This window comes from Mus musculus, chromosome 9 (genome assembly GCF_000001635.26).
Source record: "Mus musculus strain C57BL/6J chromosome 9, GRCm38.p6 C57BL/6J".
Classification (NCBI taxonomy): Eukaryota; Metazoa; Chordata; class Mammalia; order Rodentia; family Muridae; genus Mus; species Mus musculus.
In genome coordinates, this window is record NC_000075.6 from 63,431,317 (window position 1) to 63,452,284 (window position 20,968).

Consider the following 20,968-nt stretch of genomic DNA (forward strand, 5'->3'; position numbering starts at 1 on the left):
TGGTTATTAGTGATTACTCTTATGCAGATCTATAGAGAAGAAGAACAAACAGTAAAAAGAAATATAAAATACACAGTTTGACTTCAAGATAGCAATTATGAATATGTTCAAGGACCTTAAAGAGGATATGAATAAATCCCTTAATGAAGTCTGTGAAAACACAAACAGTTCAATGAAATAATGAAAGTAAAACAGAAAAATGGTATCATTAAAGAAAACCCAAAACTGTAAATGAGAATTGTAGGAAGTCAAACAAAACCCTCAGTGGTAAGCCTTACCAGGAGACTATGAGATAGAAGAAAGAATCCTGAGTGTTGAAGGTAAGGTTAAAAAAATAAATAAATAGCTCTATTAAAAAAAAAGTTGGGGCTGGAGAGATGGCTCAGTGGTTAAGAGCACTGACTGCTTTTACAGAGGTCCTGAGTTCAATTCCTAGCAACCACATGATGGCTCACAACCATCTGTAATGGGATCCAGTGCCCTCTTCTGGCACGTCTAAGAGAGCAACAGTGTACTCATACACATAAAATAAATAAATCTTTAAAAAAAGAAAGTTAAACCTAAAAGACAGTCTAGGCACAAAACATTCAGGAAATATGGGACACTATGAAAAGACAAAATCTATGAATTATAAGGATAAAGGAGAAAGAAAGCCAAGACATGGAAAATATTTTTTAAAGTACATAGAAAAATTCTCCTAGTCTAAAGAAAGAGGTACCTATAAGGTAAAAGAAGTATATAGAACAGCAAAATGACAGAACTAGAGAAGAAATTCCCCAAACTGGAAAACTTACACCAGTGACTGTTTTGACATATATAACATACCAAGGTTAAATTAAGATCAATTTAGCAATTTAAACAGACCCATAGCCCCTAAATGAAATAGAAAGTAGTAATTAAAAGTTTCCTAATCAAAACAAACAAACAAATCAGTGAACAACTCCAAGGCCAGACATATTTATTGCAGCATTCTCCTAAATATTCAAAGGAGAATTAATGCCAATACCTCTTAAATTATTTCACAAAATATAAACTGAAGGCACCTTTCCTAATTCTTATGAGACCATTATTGTTCTGATACCAAAACCATACAAAGACCCAACAATAAAAGAAAATTATAAACCAATATTCCATATGAATATGGATGCAAAAATTCTCAATAAAATACTTTCAAACTCAATCCAAGAACACATTAAAAAATTGCTCACCATGATGAAGCTGGTTTCACTCCAGAAATGCAGGACTAGTTCGACATATATAAATTAAACAGACTGAACAATGAAAACCAGATGATTATCTCATTAGATTCAGATAAAGGCCTTTGACAAAATCCAACATCTCTCCATTATAAAAGTCCTGGAGAAACTAGGGTAGAAGGGACACACCTCAGTAAGAACAATTTACAGTAAGCCCATAGCCAACATCAACTTAAGCAGGAGGAAACTTGAAGTATTTCCACTACAGTCTGAGCAAGACAAGGAAGGATGACCTACTTACTCAATATAGTACTTAAGGCTTAGCTAGAATACAGGTGAAGGACCCCAAGGGGATACAAATAGGAAAGGAAGAAGTCAAAATATTTTTATTTGCAGGTAAAATGATTTTTATACAAAAAGACCTGGAAAACTCCACCAGAAAACATCTACATCTGATAAACACTTTGAGCAAGGTAGCAAGATACAAAATTAACACACAAAAGCCAGTAGCCTTCAATATACAAATAATAGACTGAGAAAGAAATCAGGGAAACAGTACCTTTCAAAATAGCCCCACCAAAACAACAACAAAAAAACCTCAGGGATAGTTCTAACCAAGCAAATGAAAGTCTTGTATAATAAAACCTTTAAGATATTAAAGAAATTGAAAGACACCAGAAGATGGGAAGATCTGCCACCCTCATGGCTATACAATTAATACAGTGCAAATAGCCATCCTACCAACAGCAATCTATAGATTCAACACAATCCCCATAAAATTTCAATACAATTCTTTACAGAAATTGAAAGGATAAATTTTATATTCATATGTAAATACAATGCCATAATAGCTAAAACAATTCTGAATAATAAACGAACAGCTGGAGGTATCACCATCCCAGATCTCAAGTTGTACTATAGCTATAATAATAAAAACAGCATGGTTACTGATATTTTAAACACACATGTTCATCGATAGACTAGAATTGAAGACCCAGATCACACATCAACACACAAGATTTTTGACAAGTAAAAAAAAATACACATTAGAGAAAAGACAGCATCTTCAACAAATGGTTCTGGCTTATGGCTGCATGTAGAAGAATGCAAATATTTATCATCTTGTACAAAACTCAATTCCAAGTGGACCAAAGACATCATCATATGACCATATGCCCTGAATGTGGTAAAAGACAAAGTGGGGAATAGGGCTGAATTTATCAGCAAAGAAAGATACTTTCTGAACATGGCATGGGTAGGATAGGTTGTAAGACCAACAATTAATAAATGAGACCTCATCAAGCTGTATGACAAAGGACAAGATCATTTGCAGCCTACAGAATAGGAAAAGATCTTTCCTAATCATATGTAGGCATAATGTTTTTATATACAGTGTAAAGTTTACTCTTGTGTTATTCAAATGCTGATTTCTCCAACCTCATAGCTTGTTTCAATCCAGATATGGCATTGTAATGCATTTCCTGTGTCGTGTCAAGTTTATGTAAATAATTCTTACCATTTATTTTCTACTTTGTCAATAAATGCTAATCACCCTGGGCAGAATAGAGAATAGGGAGGGACATGCATCCATTAGAGGAAGGAGAGGAGGAGAGACGAGATTCAGATCAGCAGGGAGGATGGAGGAATTGGAGCTGTAAAGAAGGGGTCTGAAGGACTAGATCAATAATAATATGCAAGTATTGTGGGATGGGGCTCGGGGGTAGCCAGATTAGCATAGAAAGTTAAGGTAGATCATTTAACTGTTCAGCTATTGAGGTGCAGTTTTAAGTAAATCTTAATGTTTATGTATTTGGTTTTTGAGGACTGGCATAAATTAAAGAAATACAAACGTTGGATTAATTCAGCTTATATTTATAAGAATACTTCATTTACAATCATATATCTGATAGAGGCTTTATCTAAAATGTAAAGAATTTTTTAAAAACCTGAACTAAAAAAACCCAAATAACCCAATATAAAAATGGAGTTCAGAACTAAGTAAAAGTTCTCAAAATGTGAGACACAATGGCTCAGAAACACTTATAGAAATGTTCAACATCCTTGGTCATCAGGGAAATGCAAATTAAAGCTACTTTGAGATTTTCTCTTATACCAGTCAGAATGGCCAAAGTGAGTAAACCAAATGATAACATATGCTAGTGAGAACAGGGAGGAGGGAACAATTATTCATTCCTAGTGGGAGTGCAAACTTGTATAACACTATGGAAATCAGTGTGGTAGTTTCTTATGATGTTGGGAATTGGTCTACGTCCAAATGCAGATATATACTCTTGAGCATATACCCAAAGAATTCTACATGCTACTAAAGAGACATTTGCTGTGACTCTAAAGAACCCTCACTAATACACTTGCTCAATCATGTTTATTGCTATTATATTCATAATAGCCAGAAACTAGGAAACAGCTTAAATGTTCATCAACTCATGAAAGCATAATGAAAATATAGCACATTTACACAGTGGAATATTAGTCATCTGTTAATAAAAATGAAATTCACAAGATAAATAGATGAAGCTAGAAAAATATTGTGACTGAGATAACTCAGATTTTAAAACACAAATATGCTATGTATTCTCATATACGTAGATGTTAGCTTTTAAGCCTTTGATAGGCGTGCTATAATCTGTTTAACCACAGGAGTTAGAGAGTAAGGGGCAAGGGGAGAATCTACTAAGGAAAGAGAAAATGAATATGTAGTTTTAGAGAGACAGTGGGAGACTGCAACAGAAGAATTAAACAGTGTGAGGGATAGAAGAGAAAGGTAAAGAAAGGGATATGAGAAGGGTCAATTGACACTAAAGGCCATGTGAAAAGCCATATGAAAACCTACTACTGTAGAAGCTTCCTAAAATATATACATAGATAAGAAGAACCTAAATGGAGTCACAAAGTAATAGGTGAAGACAATGCCCCAACTAAACTCTTATGCTACCAAGTAAAACCTCCAGTGCCCGGAATAGGTTACATTGGCCACAGATAGCCCATGGAAACTTCCAAACATCACAGGCTATTGCCAAGTCTATTGGTTTACTACAACCTGATGGTGAGGTCCTATTGCTGAAGACAACACTTGCATGTCATCAAACATGGAGAAGTCAAGCTGGTACCTAACCAGAAGCTTCAGCCCAGCTAAAGTTTCTACTGCATACTACGGCTGGAGAGAAGTAATAGCTCTCAGCTACAATCCCTGTGAACTCTAGCAGTGACCTATCCACAAAATATACTGGTAAAATAATGGCACAAATGTTATGGGAGTAAACCAATCGCTTTTTGATTCCAGTCCATGAAATGGAACTGATTCTAGTAAAATGGCCAAGAACCTGAGTCTAGATAGGTCATATGCTTAGGAAAACCACTAAAGGAATTCCACTAAAGGAATATAGCAATACAATGACTCCTGGGAACATACTGATAAATCCACAGAACTGTGCCTTACTATGCCATATCAGAGAAGCATCTTGCAGTGGGTGGGAACTAGACAAGGGACCTACAAATGGACAATGTGCAGAGTGACAGACTTGGAGCCAGTCAATCCTAAATGTGTCTTCGTCAAAGCCCTCCCCTAATATCTCAGGGAGCTATGTGGAAGAGGAGGAGGGGAAGATCATAAGAGCCAGAGGCGCTGGATGACACCAATGAAGCACACAACTGGAGTGATGCACATATGAACTTAGAGACTGGCAGCAAGCATATGGCCTGCACAGGTCATGCTAGACAGGGTCCCAACACCAGGAAAGGCGAGTGGACATCCATCCCTAACTAAGAAGGTATCTGCAATTCATAGCAGCTGGCAAAGGAAACATTTCCAAAGTGTAACCTGTGCTATCTGTTTTTGCTTTTGGTTGAATTTAAAGTGGGTGCTTTTCCCAGGAAAAGTAAGCCTCATAAACAATATATTATTGTTGATGTTGGATCAAAGGAGGACTCCTCTTATGTCCTCATTCAACTTGGTTTTCTTTCCATTATCATCACAGAATTTCAGTGGTGCTTTTGTTTTTGTTTTTGTCCAAAATTGAGTGTGGGGAGAGTCAGGTTACCCTATGAGAGTATTTTTTCTTGATGAATATTAGAGAGCTGTGTTGCTGAGTTTGTAGGTAGCTTGGTGGGATTCATTCTTGGTATTTCTGTAATGCTACAGAATGCCCTAACCAGTTTCTTAATGAAATGAAGTTGTAACTCAAGCCATATGAAGACAGGCATCACATTTATTTTCTGCAACAGTGTGAAGGGGGCTGGTATCACACATACACAGGCAGTGTGCCAAGATCTTATATAGCCCTCTAACCAGCAACACTCATTTTCTCTGGCCTAGATATTGCCATGGTGGGAAGCATTAGCACTGTTTACAGATACTCTGGTTCTCCCCTTTCCAGGCACATAACAGAGCTACACTTCCTCACTGCTTCCCCCAAGTTAGGCTAGCCATGTAAATTGTTTTGACGGGTGAGATATGAGCAGAGGTGAGATATGTCAGCGTCTGTGCAGAACATTTGAGTTGTCATATTCTTCCCTACCTTGGGAAAGCCCAGACGATCATTCCAACAGCTTATTCTAACAGTCTGGTTTCAGAGGGTACTAAGAGTGATCAGAGACACATGCCATCCATATGGAAGAAGAACATGAACAAGAAACACAGTTTCTGGTGTTAGAAACAGCAATTGTTTCTCAAATACTGAAGCATAGCCACCCTACCTCATTGGCACAGAAATTAGCATCAAGGGAAAGGTGTCCCCAAGCAAAACCTACAAGCTTGATATTGACTTGGTGGCAATCAGTGACATGAAAGCTATTCATGGAAATAGGTGTCTCAAAAATCATGGGAGATGATGAAATATTTAGCAAAACTGGCATCTGTGACAACTTAGAAGTCCTAAAGTGTCCACATCACTAAGGAAGCAGTTAGAAAATCAATGCTGTTTGAATGTTGACCATTCTTGACTGCTCTGTCAAAGAATACAAAAATTTTGAGCCTCTAAATGTATCAGGAAGTATGTAGCAGAAATGAAAATAAACAGATTGTAGAAAGTAGGAACTTGGAAAAGCTGGAAAAACTAAGTTTTTACATTTCTAAAAGAAGGTATAAAAATATATTGAAAGGGGCTGGCAAAATGGCTCAACTGGTGCATGCCACACAGGCCTGACAGCTTGAGTTTGATCTCCTGACCCTTGGAACCGTGGAAGGAGACAACAAACACCACAGAGTTTTCCTTGAACTTTACACATGGGCAAAATACACCAAATACAAAAGAGTAAAATTCAGCCTTGTAATAATGATCAAATTAAATTTATGAATACAACCAATTACTAAAACCTCTGAATGGATCTTATAGTAAGATTGCAGCAAAGATCATAGTCTAGCAAATGTTTTAATAAAGAAAGATTAACTCAATAAAAACAGACAAAGGTTATCGCTCTCCAACTAAAGTCTGAAAGGCCTAAGACAACTACAATTGAGAGAATGAGAGGAGCACAGAAACAAGAAAACAAACAGCAAACCCCTGGCCGTGTGAAGAGAGAAGTGTGGATGCAGTGAGTGTAGCAGAGGGACACTGGAGCTGTGCAGTTGCTTTATGCTGTGTGTGTACACACCAGTAAGTGCCGGTGCACCTCAGAGGATAGCCCAAGGTGTCAGTGTGTGTACACACCAGTAAGTGCCAGTGCACCTCAGAGGATAGCCTAGGGTGTCAGTCCTCACACAGAAAGGGACTGGAGATATGTGGAAAATGGAACAAAAGGCTATAGCATGCATATATTTAGTATCTCAAGAGGGGAGGAAACTTTTAAAATAAATACTGACATAATTTTCCAAAAGTGGTGAATTATATCTGTGATGGTTTGTATATCCTTGGACCAGGGAGTGGCACCATCTGAAGGTGTGGCCTTGATGGAATAGGTGTGACCTGGTTGGAATGGGTGTGTCACTGTGGGTGCGGGTATAAGATCCTAGGTGCCTGGAAGTCAGTCTTCCACTAGCAGCCTTTGGATGAAGAAGTAGAACTCTCAGCTCTACCTGCACCATGCTTGCCTGGATGCTGCCATGCACCCACCTTGATGATAATGGACTGAACCTCTGAATCTGTAAGCCAGACCCAATTAAATGTTGTTTTATTAAGACTTGCCTTTGTCGTGGTGTCTTTTCACAGCAGTAAAACCCTAACTAATACAATATCAAATTACACATTCCACAAACAGCTACAAATGATAAAGATACATTTAAGAATAACCACACCTGGAAACTTCTTTTAGTTTTGAAGATCAAAAGAAAGATAAAATCTTCAAAATAGATAAGAACAAAACAAACCATCTTCTGTCTGATTGCTGCTTAGTAGAACTGATGGTTGATAAATAGGACCCACAAAAGGTAAACAATGATTAAATCAATCTTTTAAAGCATGGAAGACAAGCTCTGTTGCCTAAGTATTAATTCCCAGAAAAAAGGATAAACATCAATAAATATCCCACAAAATCTTGGATTGAGAAGCCTATGAACATTTTCTGATTGGGAATTACATGCTAGGTGACATGGACTTATTTGAACAAAAGGGAGAAATAAAATTCTGAAGTAAAAACCACTGATTTGAAGTGATTTGCTATACTCATGTTAATAATAATAGAGCCCTAGAATTGTCCAGTAAAATATGTCAGCCACAGAGATCATTTACATTTATTTGCCTCACTGTAGTTTTTAAATGTGAAAAAGTAGGCAAAGCAATATATTTATTTTAATATATACATTCATAAATCCAAAGTATTAAAATATTTTATCTCAACATAATCAGCATAAAACTACTGAGATATTAGTAAGTACATACCATGGATGTTCTTTTGTGTCTGAGTTACCTCACTCAGGATAATATTTTTTAGTTCTATCCATTTGCCTGCAAAAGTCAAGATGTCCTTGTTCTTAATAGCTGAGTAGCATTCCATTGTGTAAATGAACCACATTTTCTGTATCCATTCTGTTGTGGGACATCTAGGTTGTTTCCAGCTTCTGGCTATCACAAATAAGGCTGCTATGAACATAGAGAAACAGTTGCCTCTGTGGCATGGTGGGGCATCTTTTGGGTATATTCCCAGGAGTGGTATAGCTGGGTCTTCAGGTAGATCTATTTCCAATTTTCTGAGGAACCTCCAGATTGATTTCCAGAGTGGTTGTACCAGTTTGCAATCCCACCAACAATGGAGGAATGTTCCTCTTTCTCCTCATCCTCTCCAACATGTGTTGTCACCTGAGGTTTTGATCTTAGCCATTCTGACTGGTATAAGGTGGAATCTCAGGGTCCTTTTGATTTGCATTTCATATTTACATGTTGGCACTAAACATTTTTAAGTTGATTTACCTTTTTATTGAAAGACATTTTATGCAATATATTTTGACCATGCTTTTTCCCTTTCCAGTCCCCCCACTTTCCTACCCACCCAACATTGTGTTCCCATTTTTCTCTCTCTCTTTAAAAAGCAGACAAAAAGCCAGGTGTGGTGGCACACACCTTTAATCCTAGCACTCGGGAGGCAGAGGCAGGTGGATTTCTGAGTTCGAGGCCAGCCTGGTCTACAAAGTGAGTTCCAGGACAGCCAGGGCTATACAGAGAAACCATGTCTCGAAAAAACAAAAAATAAAACAAACAAACAAAAAAAAGCAGACAAAAACAAAAGAAAAATAAACATACTAAAAACAAGAAAACAAACACCAAAACCCCCACAAAAATGAAAATCAAAATAGACAAGCAAAGGACTGATAAGACAGACAGCCAGGCATGGTGGCACATGCCTTTAATCCCAGAACTCGAGAGGCAGAGACAGGCAGATCTACATAAATTCGAGGCCAGTGTAGTCTACAAAGTGAGTCCAGGACAACCAAGGCTATTTATTACACAGAGAAACTCTGTCTTGAACAAAACAACAAATGAACAAAGACTGATAAGACAAAAGTGCCTAAACTAAGCAAAATAAGACAAAAAGTCTATAAAGTATAAAGTTCATTTTATATTGACCATCTAGTCCTGGGAATGGGGCCTCTACCAAGATGTGGTTAATATACCAGCCCCCTTCACACTGTTGCAGAAAATAAATGTGATGCCTGTCTTCATATAGCTTGAGTTACAACTTCATTTCATTAAGAAACTGGTTAGGGCATTCTGTAGCATTACAGAAATACCAAGAATGAATCCCACCAAGCTACCTACAAACTCAGCAACACAGCTCTCTAATATTCATCAAGAAAAAATACTCTCATAGGGTAATCTGACTCTCCCCACACTCAATTTTGGACAAAAACAAAAACAAAAGCACTACTGAAATTCTGTGATGATAATGGGAAGAAAACCAAGTTGAATGAGGACATAAGAGGAGTCCTCCTTTGATCCAACATCAACAATAATATATTGTTTATGAGGCTTGCTTTTCCTGGGAAAAGCACCCACTTTAAATTCAACCAAAAGCAAAAACAGATAGCACAGGTTACACTTGGATTTAGGTAAATGGCTTTCTTTTTATTCTCAGTATAAGCTAAAGAGATAACGAGATCCTAGGAAGCCAATATTAAACACAACCCCCTTTGTAAGGTAGAGGCAGGCACAGGGATTGTGCAGAAGAGCTTGCTTCTGCAGCTGAGGCACTGAGACAGAACACATTTTTGAAATGGATTTCAGAATTCTTTCATTAGTCTGGAATCATATTTTAGTTAAAGGAAAGCAGTTCTTAAAAGGAAAAGATACTCATGGGAGAAAGCTGTCTACAGCTCCATAACATTCTTGGCTGCCTAACCATGGGAAAATCTCACTGTGGTATAGTGGAAACAGTACCTCCTTACAACATGGGCATGCAGAAGAAATGAGATGGTGGAGTGAAAACACTCATGTGGCCAGCACACGGTAAGTGCTCTACAGGGCTGCCCCACCATCTATTTCCCATCCTGAGAGAAGTCATGAAGAACACCTGTAGTCCAGGAAGAAGCAGGCAAAGCAGGAAGATCGCCATGAATTTAAGACCAAACTAAGCTTCAGAGCAAGACATTTTTTTGTCTCAGAAAATCAAAAATTGAGGGGGTGGGGAGTAAAGGGGAAGGAAAAGAAGAGGAGGAAGAGGAATGGTGGTAGAAAGTTCTTACTAGGGATATATTTCTGCATTAATGTTTAAAGTCAAGAAATATGAGAGCCCACTTCAGAAAAAAATCAGGCAATAATGCACCTGGGAAATTTGTAAAATACCAACCTGGTCAGATGATTCTCTCTTCCTTCAGCAGTCGCTCTCTCTTTCTGTCTCTGTGCTTGTTTCTCTCTCTCTCTCCTCTCTCTCTCTCTCTCTCTCTGACACACACACACACACACACACACACACACAAATATATATTGTGTGTTGCCCCTAATCCATATATATGTGTATGTGTACATATGATACATTTATCTTTATATATTTATATATGTAATATATTTATAGATTCATAAATATTTATGTTTTTGCTTTCTTTCTGGTTATCCTCTCTGCTTTCTTCAGATGGGTTCTTTTATATCTCCTTTGCTTCTAGTTCTGTTTTTCTTCTTTGTGTTGTTCCATTAATCTGCTGCCCCAATCCATATTTCACTTCACTCGTTCATCCTTTTTAAGTTATTGAACATGAGCAAACCTGCAGGTGAGTCTGGGGAACCGTGATGGCTGTCTGTGGTACCTCTCTATTCATTCTTTCCATAGCTTTCCCTAGCAAGGCTACTGACCGTTGCTGGATCACCTTCCTCTGCACAATGTGTCTGCTCCCCTGGACCATAGCAACACGTTTTCCCTGTAAAATCTGCTCTTAGTTGTAGTATCATAGCTAATGAGGTTTATCCTAGGCACAATTATTGCTAATTAAAAACTTTTCCCAATACCCTGCCGTGACAACTTGCAGTACACTCAGCAATTGGCAATTTTTTACAGTCTCTACAGAGACTGAATTTAAAAAGAAAAGAAAAAGAAGTGTATCCGATCACTCAAGAAACAAAGGTGTAAATAACTCCTACTGGGCTTTACTTTTTCTCAAAATTATTATAACACTTAGTCAAGTGCAAAGCCTTTAATTCAAGAATAAACACATTTCAGGTAGTAGAAAGTGATAAAGTATGTTTTGTTTTTGGGCTTTGCGACATCCCTGTCAAATATGCTGATTTACAAAACATATTCTGTTTTGACACTTTAGAAAAATAAAACAAATAGATTAGCTACCTTGTGGTACATGGGAATGTTTCAGTCTCATCAGTTTGGGACAAAAAACTAATTCTGAAGGGATTGTGTGTAGCAGATGTAACAATTTCAGGTAAATCAGTTCATTCGGGCTTTTTCATTCTTTCAGCATTTCATCAGATTTAATGTAATCTGCAAAGCAATATCAGCTCCATTATATATGTGTGCAGCAGCACAGATCAGGCTAAGCGAAGGTCCTCATGATCTTGACAGTGCCTTGCCAGCTTGCTGGGGTTGCCAAGTGTCAGCCCAGGTCTGTTCACAATTCATACTGTGCTTGAAGTTTGAATGGTTTTAAAGGGCCCAAAAGAGTTGACTCTTTGTTTGTTTGTTTGTTTGTTTGTTTGTTTGTTTTTAAAAAGTTTATTGGTGATGATTCAGAAAGGATGTGGGATGGGAAGGCTGGAGCTGGGGCTACGTGGGCCGCCCCTCATCTTCCTGCTGCATCTGGATGATCAGCTGCTGGCGATCAGCTGCTTGGCGCATGCGCATCATGACGAGACTCTCATCGTCCCTTTCTGACAGCACTGAGCCCTTTGACAGTCCTGGGGGGCCGGGGTCCACTGTGCTCTGGGACTGTCCCTCCAACCAGGAAACCTTCAGAGGGTTGTCAGCCAGGCCCACTTCATTTCTGACAGCCAGCTCCGCAGCTCTGACAGTTGCAAACTCCACTATGGCATTGCCTGCCTTCTTTCTGGAAAGTACCAGGTTGAGAACCTCCCCAAACTTCTGTAAAAGCCTCAGGAGGACATCTCTGGAATAGCCACCTTGGGACTCATCCTCCTTCTTGCCCTTCCACTTTAGCTTTAGTTTGGGGTTCCTTTGCCTTCAGTATTTTCCGTTCTTCCTCTCAGCCTCTGTTCTCGGTCCTGGCGGATCAGCTCCTGGATCAGCCTCTGCTGCTCTTCCAACTGACGGGAACCCTCTTCTCGAAGTCGAGCAACCTCCTGCTCTAGTGGGTAGCGCTCCTGCTCTCCTCCTCTTCCTCACTCCCCTGGGCCTGGGCCTGCCGCTCCCTGGCCTCCAGGTCAAGTTTCACTTTCTTCCTGTCCTTGTCAAGTCTCTGGGTCCTCTCTGCTGCCTGCTTCTTGGCTTTCCTAACCTTGTCATACGCAGCCCTGGCTGCAGCATCTGTCAGCACTTCCAAGGCCTGGGACAGCTGGTGGAAGAGTTCAGCTGCTCTGGGGTTATCTGGATTTTTGTCTGGGTGGCAGGACAGTGCTTTTTGCCTGTACGCCTTCTTCACCTCTTTGTCTGCCGCCTTCTCCTCAATGCCTAGCAGTGCGTACAGATCCATTTGTAAGAGCTCTTTGGTCACCCCCATGGTTCTAGTCAAAACTTGAATTAATACTACAACCAAGAGTTGACTCTTGAAAACAGTATTGGTTCTCAAGTAATAAAACTGAAAATTCATATACATTAAGACTGTTAATGTGGCTCAGTGGCAGACTGCTTGCCTAAAATTAATATGTATTAAATTATATCTTTACAAATCAAAACATTCAGTTAAGTTGCAACTGTATAATTATCATGCCATTATTTGTGGGCAGTGAATTTATTTTTATGTTGTTGATGTGATATGTGGTGTTTGCTCAAATAGATACTGTGTCACATAGTGTCTTAGAACATCCTGGTATGTCAGAAGTTTGAAAATATGTATCCAAGTGCAAAGATAGGAAATTATTTCGCCAGAGTAACATGAGTTGCTGGATACAAACTGGAGGTCCTGGTTTAGGAATAGCTTTGTATTTCATATGGCTTATGAAGCTAAGTTAGGGTGGAGCAGCTGCACAGGGGCAAAAATGGGGATACTGCCCCATCTTTAAAAATAATCAGAAATCCTTCTTAAATGAAATTATCATATATAAACAGCAAAATGATAAGGATTTTGTTTTGATGTTCCTTAGTTTGTATTTCAAACAAAACACTTAAGTGACTATATTAGAAATAGGGCCTTTAAGGAGGTGACTAGTTAAATAATGTCATAAGAGTAGAGCCCTGATCCTTTAGAACTGGTGTCCTTATACAAAAGGCTTCACCTCCCATGGTGAGAGAATGAGAGAGGGAGAGGAAGAGAGAGATTACATGTGGGCAATGAATTTGTTTTTATATTGTTGTGATATGTTGGGTTTGCTCAAGTAGGCACTGAGTCATGTAGTGTCTGAGAACACCCTAGAATACCAGAGATTGTGTGTGTGTCAGAGTGCAGAGTGTGTTTGCTGAGTCTGTCTCTCTGTCTCCCCCCCCACCCCGTGTGTGTGTGTGTGTGTGTGTGTGTGTGTGTGTGTGTGTTATGGACATAAGATAAAGACAGTAGTCTACAGATAAGCAAATAGGTCCCTTACCAGAAGCCAAATCCACCAGTGGCCTGATCTTGGACTTCCACCCTCCAATTGTGAGGAAACAGTACTTTGTGTTCTACTTGAGAAAACCAAGAGACTGTTTCTTAGCAAGCATCAGTGGATAGGCTTCCAGGGTACTTCTAAACCTGGTAACCAGGGCTAGTGCTCTAGTATGAGGTTGTGCAAGTCTGAGAGAACTTTCCAGACTAAGTCTTGCCCCTGTTGTACAGGTTTCTGTCCTGTACAATATCAAACCTTTTGAATACACCCACCCAATCTTAAAGAACATCTCTGTGAAGGAGTAGCAGTTTATCAACCACTGAGTCCTGCTCATACCTGATGGGTCCAGCCCTAATGAACTATAACTATAAACCTCATACCTCAAGGTCATAGCCAATGCCATGGGCCTTACACATCTGGAGAAAAACGTAATAGAAGATTAGTGAGAGATTGTCATGCTTCAGCTGGGTGGACATCACTGCATAGCGACTGGTTTCTGGTGCCTAGAGAAGCCACAACTGAAAGTTAGACTCTAAAACATTTTAAATCAAATTTTAACTTTACAGTTGTAGATTCACAGAAAAATTACTAGATAACACAGAAGTGTTTATCCTACCACAGTTGCACTGCTATTAATATATTACATTGCTTTGGAACATTTGTCATAACTAGGGACCCAAACTGCTACACTGCTATTACCTACCTTAAATTGATACTTTATTTGAATTTCATTAGAGTTTCCCCATTTCCTCTTTCCTGTTTCAGGATCCCTTCTCATATTCAGTGTCATATTATATTCAGTCCTTATGTTCCTATTATATTCAATTTTTCATGTTCCTCGGGGCTTTCACAGTTTTTCAGATTCCCATGTTTTTGATGAACATGATGATTTTGAGGAGTAGTGGTTAGTAATTTCTTAAAATTCCTATTTTTCCCTGATGTTTATCTCATGATTGGACTGGAGTAGTATGTTTTTGAAAGAGAAAGGTCACATAGATAAGCCACAGTCTTCATCACCTCAGATCAAGGGTCTCTGCTATTGCATTTTGGATGCTATTTCCTAAAGGTCACATGTTAAAAGATGAGGAAACCATTAGAAGGTAGTATTCTGTGGAAGACCCTTAGGTCATTGAATACCTCAAAAGGTATTGTAAGGTTCTTTGTCTATTTTAGTCTCTATTGCACTCTGTGGGTCATAATGTAAGTAGTTTTTTTCTACTATGAACTTTCTATCATTGCAATCTGTCACCCCCACCAGATGTCCAAGGTAATGGGCCAGTCCACCTAGGAGTGGAACCTCCAAACTATAAGCTAAATAATCCCCCTGTCATATAGTTATTATCGTAAAGCCAACCAACACATTACCAACATTCTATTGATAGTGCTAGCAAGTAGCACTCCCTTACCATAATGTGCTTTACAGAAGTAAGTCACATTAGTGTTTCCAAAACTTCCTTTCCTCCAGGGAGCCAATTTTGGAACCAACTACATTTTCTGTTGGGAAACTGCTATTTTTAAATGTTTTTTTTTTATTAGCAGATGTTAGTTATACATATAAATGGGTTTCACTGTGGTATTTTCATACATGTACATGATAGATTTCAACTGTGTCACCTATTCTCATCCCTTTTCCTCGCTGTGACCTCCTGCTTCTTCCCAAGTAGCCCTGAACTTTTCATGCCCCTCACTTCGGTTTGCACACCTGTCAGTTGGAGCTGGCCCAGCGACTGGCTAGAGTAGGCTCAGAGAGTTTTGCTTGTATATTTCCTAAAACATTTAAAACTTAATCTACACAAAGTAAAGGATAAGGTGCTAGCAGCTTTGCAGCACACCACTTATGACATGTTCTATTTGTCTCGGACAGTCAGCTGTTTCTGTGAGATAACTGGGGTTAGGAGGCCTGCATACAGAACCATGACTGGTAAAAGAGGAACGTTCCTGGCCCAGGGCTTTAACTTAGGGGTACCACAGGTGCTTAGACTTCTGCAATGACTTGAAACAGGAGAGGTCAAAAGAAATAGCTGGCTTTGGTGTTCTTGGAGATCTGTAGGCAGATCTCAGGCTCTGAGGGACTGAGCTGATGAGTGCCCATCAGAGAAATCATTATTCTTGTGTAAGCCATCCACAGTCTTTCTCCCTGCTCCCTCTTCCTCTCCCTCTTTGGCACATATGTCTAGACTCTACAGTCATCTTTTGTAACATGTCTGTCTCCCTTCCATGTGACTTTCCAGTCACATTTATATCAAACCCTACATGTCAAACATTCCTGTCAGTACCATTGATAAGGTTGCTTTTCCCCTAACAAATGTTAGGCCCTCAAAGGCTAAAGCAATTTAAGTCATTAGGATTGTCCCATCTGTACTGACTAAGAGGGTTTTTTTTTATTATTTTTATTTATTAATTTATTTATATTTTAATTTATTTTGGTTTTTTGAGACAGGGTTTCTCTGTGTAGCCCTGGCTGTCCTGGAACTCACTCTGTAGACCAGGCTGGCCTCGAACTCAGAAATCCACCTGCCTCTGCCTCCCAAGTGCTGGGATTAAAGGCGTGCGCCACCACTGCCTGGCGACATTTTTATTTTTAAGAGACATACAAAAACATAAAACATAGACATTTTGCTTATCAGTGGGGTACCATGAAATGTTTGATACATGTATGCATTTTACAGTATTTAAATCAAATTAAGCATTTTTAAAATCTCCCCAAACATCACTTCTTTGTGGTAAAAATGTTCAAAAGTTCTTTCTTCTGTTGTTTTTTCTTTTTTAATGTGCAGTACATAACCGCTGTCATGTTGTACAACATTGTGGTGAAAAGAGGCAGTTAAGAGTAGCTCCAGCCCAGCTGGCTAGATTTCACCATGCCGGGCTGTGTAATACACCTGCCTTCATAGTGAAGGCCCAGGAGCCGGACTTTGCACATGGATGTGAAGTACAAACACACTGGATTTTACTGTGGTGAATAAGCATGCAATTGTGTGGTAATTACTATGAATTTACAAAGTAATTTTTGTTATTTTTGTCTTCTAAACTTATGCTACCTTAGTATATAAATAAGCACAACCAATATTATGCCACAGTCAATGAGAGAGGTAGGAAAGTACCTGGAAGGCAGATCACCCTCTATCTTGAGAAAGCACAACAAAACAGCTCATAGCCCAACAGAATGTGACTGCTGGGTGTCAGTGAGACCAGGGCACTTCTTGGTGAAAACAAACTATTGTCGCCCCATTTCCCAATCCTGAGCATAAAATGCATGAAGAATCAGAAAAAAAACTAAGGATATGTGATAGATCTCTTAGTTGCAGCTTCTTTTCCATTTTTGAAACACCCTAACCCATGACTTTAGTACCCAGGAGTTCTGGAGATGAGGAACAAGCAGAATTTCACCATGGACAGGACATATGAGTCAGGAACACTGTGGCTCAAAACCTGTGAGGCCATCGACCATCTGTGTGGTCCTGAACTTCACATTTAACTCCTCAACTTGACAATGTACCACCTAGCACTGTCTGAAATCTGATAAATGCATACTATTTTTGTCACTATTCACTTGAAAGGATTTTAGACTATAAATAAATAAATAAATATAATTACCTACACTGTCCCTTCTTCTACTGGTACCACTTGTCTCCTGGGATTCTGACCATCACCACAAGATTTATTGTATTTCCTCAAACCAGTCTCCTACTCAAAAGTCCTCAGAGTTATTTCCTTGCCTTCAAGCTGAAATCCAGAGCCCAGCTTAGTGGGCAGACTCTTAAAGAGTCTCAGTGCACTGCTCTAACCTCTGCCTTCTGCTACTTCTGAGGGAACCACAGGTCTTTTCAGACATTCTCCCATTTACTACTGGAGGCTTTCCCTTCGTGTCTACTCACTGACTACCCTAGAAAGGCCAAGTTCCATGTGCCTTTAAGTAGCCTCCTAACCCTACCAGGCTGTCAACTCTCTGGAGCAGTCACTCTCATGGCTTCTGGTGATGGCCTTGTGGATTTTATCTGTAAAATGTATATTGTGTTCATGATTTAGTAAATAAACTGTTCATTTTTAGAAAAAGATGACTCATGGTTTTAAGTGATTTGATCTTTTCCGTATTCTCTGTTACTTACTCAGCCATCTGGGAAACCTGTATCACGTCTACTCAGGCTTCTTTTTAAACTCTACAACTCCCTCACACTCACCCAGTCCACCCCGTATCACCGAGCATGGCAGATCTCAGACACATGCAACGGCAGTGGGTAACACATACCAGAAAGCAATTTAGTCCCAGGGACATGGCTGTCCCTCTGAAAAGAGTGTTCTGAAGCTTCAACCAGGCTTCTTCAGGAAGGAACTGAAGCTCTCAGGAACCCAAGCTCTGACTCTGAGCCACTGCAAGGCTGGCTAAACATAGGTTGCAAGTTTGACAGCCTGTACATTAAACCTTGGCTTCCCCGAGGTTGCTCAGTAATCTTTAACATGTGCTTTAGCTTCTCTTAACCCAAGTTTTCATATCTAAAATTAACGTAATCATTCCTGCCTAACATACCAGGTTATGAACAAATTCATGTGAAGGTCTTAGCAGAGTATGTGTGGGTTAGGCTTAGTGCACAGGTTAGGCTTGCTGCCCTCACCCTAAGCTCTGTGGCAGAGCCAGGCACTGCTCGTCATAAACCTGGAGCTCTTGGCCACTTGTCCCAGTTTTCTCCATGCTCCATGTGTTGGATGAGAGACCTGAATTTACTTCTAGTTGATTCTTGCTGAGTGTTAACTGATATAGCTTAGTGAGAACTGAAAAAGTCTTAGGTATGGCCTGTCATAACAGTATTACCCCTTCTAGAAGTTTCTGCAACAATAAAAACCATCTAAAGACCTTTCCAAGAAAGGATGCAGTATGGAGAGATTGGCCTTTCCTGTTTACTCTCAGGTTGTATTCCTCCTTCTGTCTTCTGCACCGCGCGAGGCTGCCAGCAAGGCTTCCTACAGACAACCCCACTCTCTAGGACCCATAAAATCAATCTGCTCACGAGACCTTGAGGATTGCTTAGCACTTACTTATTTACAGCTAAGGAAACTGAGGCCAGAGCGAAGCTCAGAATTCATGATCCATGACTCCCAGACCAATACTCTTCACTTCAAATTCCCACTGGCTACATCTGGAATGTGTGGGGATCTCAGAAAGTTAGCCTTCCCATGAAAATGAGAAGAAACAGCACACAAACATTATCAGTGCTCGTCTAGTCTTATTAAACTACCTTTCTAAATCACGATCTAACAAGAATGCTTCAAGCTAAATAAAAGAAGCCCAGAATACTCTTTTTCACTGGAGAATATAATTTTGCTTCAGCCACAATTTAAATTGATTTAGTTCTGAGCACAGCATCTGAAGTGCGGAGCGCATTCTATTTTCACCATGATACTTGTTTTGACAGTGATGCATTTCAGTTGACATAGCTGAAATCCTTATGTAATAAATCTCTGCCTGAAAATTAATCATGTTTATAATATTCTGAGAATTAATAACACCCATTGCTCAAATCATTAACTTAAAAAAGGAGCTTCCAAAATCTGTTCTCGGCAGTAAGGGACCACAAATAAATGAATGTTTGATAAAATAATCCAAGTAGCAGTTTAACAAGCGTAAACTGGAATGTGGCTGCAATAACACAGAACTATTGTTTAAGGGTTGGCAGAGGCTGATGAGGTTCTTATCCCAGTTAGAAAGCAGGCATCCACATGCATAATGAACTGCTCTCTGAATTATTAATGTGTTGCTTATTTAGCCTCATCTGTCTAGAAGATAATGTATCCTAACTCTAATGAGTGATTGGTTTTGTACATAATTACAGTAGCAGCAGTAGTGGGGAAATGTGTGCCTTCAACGAAGGAGTTCTAAAAATAAAGTCATCACATAAACTCTGATGTGGCTGCATTCTATCAAAATCAAACCCGCAGCATTTGAGAATTCATAATAAATTACAGGAGACAGAGTCATTATTAACATCATAATTTAACACAAAGGTTTTACTTAATCATTCATTACAGATCATATCTGTTCAAACATGTATAAATGACTTGGGTTGTTTTAAGATGTTAGCAAAGATTTTTTTTTTTTTTTTATGGCCACTCAGGAGCTGTGGTCTGGAAGGTCCAAGAAGTCAGGGGAAGAGTGAAAGTTGACATTAAAGGATGATTATTTATGCTGATTTTGAAGTTAATTACAAGTTAAAAAAAATGAGCCCTTTGTGTGTATATGTGTGTGAATGTGTGTGTGTGTGTGTGTGTGAGTGAGTGTGTGCATGTGCACATGCATGTGCACCTAGGGCCTCCATGTGCACATGCATGTGCAGGCAGAGGCTGACACTGAATGTCTTCTTAAATCCATCTCTTCTTCTTTGAGACAGGGTTGCTCACTGGCTGGAGACTGTTGATCCATCTAGGCAGCACTGCACCCAGATTTGCACGGGTGCTGGGTATTGACCTCAGGTTTCCTTGCTTGTGCAGCAAACACTGTACTTTCGTACCTATTACCCTACCCCTCCTTTTTCTCCATAAAGTGTGCATATCTGGGATTTCTCAGACTTTATTTATGCTATCAAATGTATTTGGTTGGTTGGTTTGCTGGTGGTAAGGAGTCTGGATCAGGCCTGGACATCTCTGAGCTCTCCTGAGAGTCTAGAACAGGTTATTTGCTCATTTGTTTGTTTCTTTCCTCAACCCAGCACATTATTAAAAGAATAGAAGCAAACTAGGAGTATTTTACCTTACAGTTCTTAGTTCCGAATATGCTGTCATGATCAGAGTGGGCTCATTAGAGATGCCATCCTTTCATAGTGACCTCCTTCAGTCTTCAAAGGGGGGCTGATTGTAAACCTGACACTAGCATAGTATGTCCATACTTGCTTGGAAAGTTTCAGGTTGGCTGAAAATTATACTGTGTACATATATGTACATGCTTTAAAAAAGAACTTATTGAATGTGTAATATGCCTGGGGCCTACCGCATAAATAGTAGTAGTTCAGGCTGGCAGAATCTATTGCTCTCTGAGATCTAAAGCACTTTAAGTTTATTCTCACGCCACAAACCCAGAATAGCCTTTTTGCCATGATTCTAGAAACATTTTATTTCTTTCAGCTTATAATGCTGTTTTGTGTAGGGAGTTTCTAAAAGTATCCAATAGTCTTCACAGAGTTCTCATTCTTGGCCTCTAGC

The 20,968-nt window shown here is 39.4% G+C and overlaps 1 protein-coding gene, 1 long non-coding RNA gene, 1 other non-coding gene and 1 pseudogene across 12 annotated transcripts in view; 2 read left to right on the forward strand and 2 right to left on the reverse strand.

Moving 5' to 3' along the window:
- The window catches only part of Gm16759, a 134,688-nt gene that overhangs the window by 32,000 nt on the left and 81,720 nt on the right, over positions 1-20,968 (forward strand). The gene's annotated exons all lie outside the window — the stretch shown is intronic.
- Positions 1-20,968, reverse strand: part of Iqch (IQ motif containing H) — a 181,106-nt gene that overhangs the window by 9,896 nt on the left and 150,242 nt on the right. For 6 of the 8 annotated variants that reach the window (XM_006511557.4, XM_006511553.4, XM_006511555.4 and 3 more), the window contains one exon: positions 14,158-14,280. In XM_006511557.4, the coding sequence (XP_006511620.1) occupies positions 14,158-14,280 (123 nt within the window). The remainder of the gene's footprint in view (positions 1-14,157; positions 14,281-20,968) is intronic. The other 2 variants (XR_003948058.1, NM_030068.2) reach the window with 1 other exon arrangement.
- Positions 11,003-11,144, forward strand: Gm25995. The gene has a single exon (XR_003948528.1). It is a non-coding gene; the product is annotated as a U4 spliceosomal RNA (small nuclear RNA).
- On the reverse strand, positions 11,792-12,789 carry Gm6257 (predicted gene 6257; annotated as a pseudogene).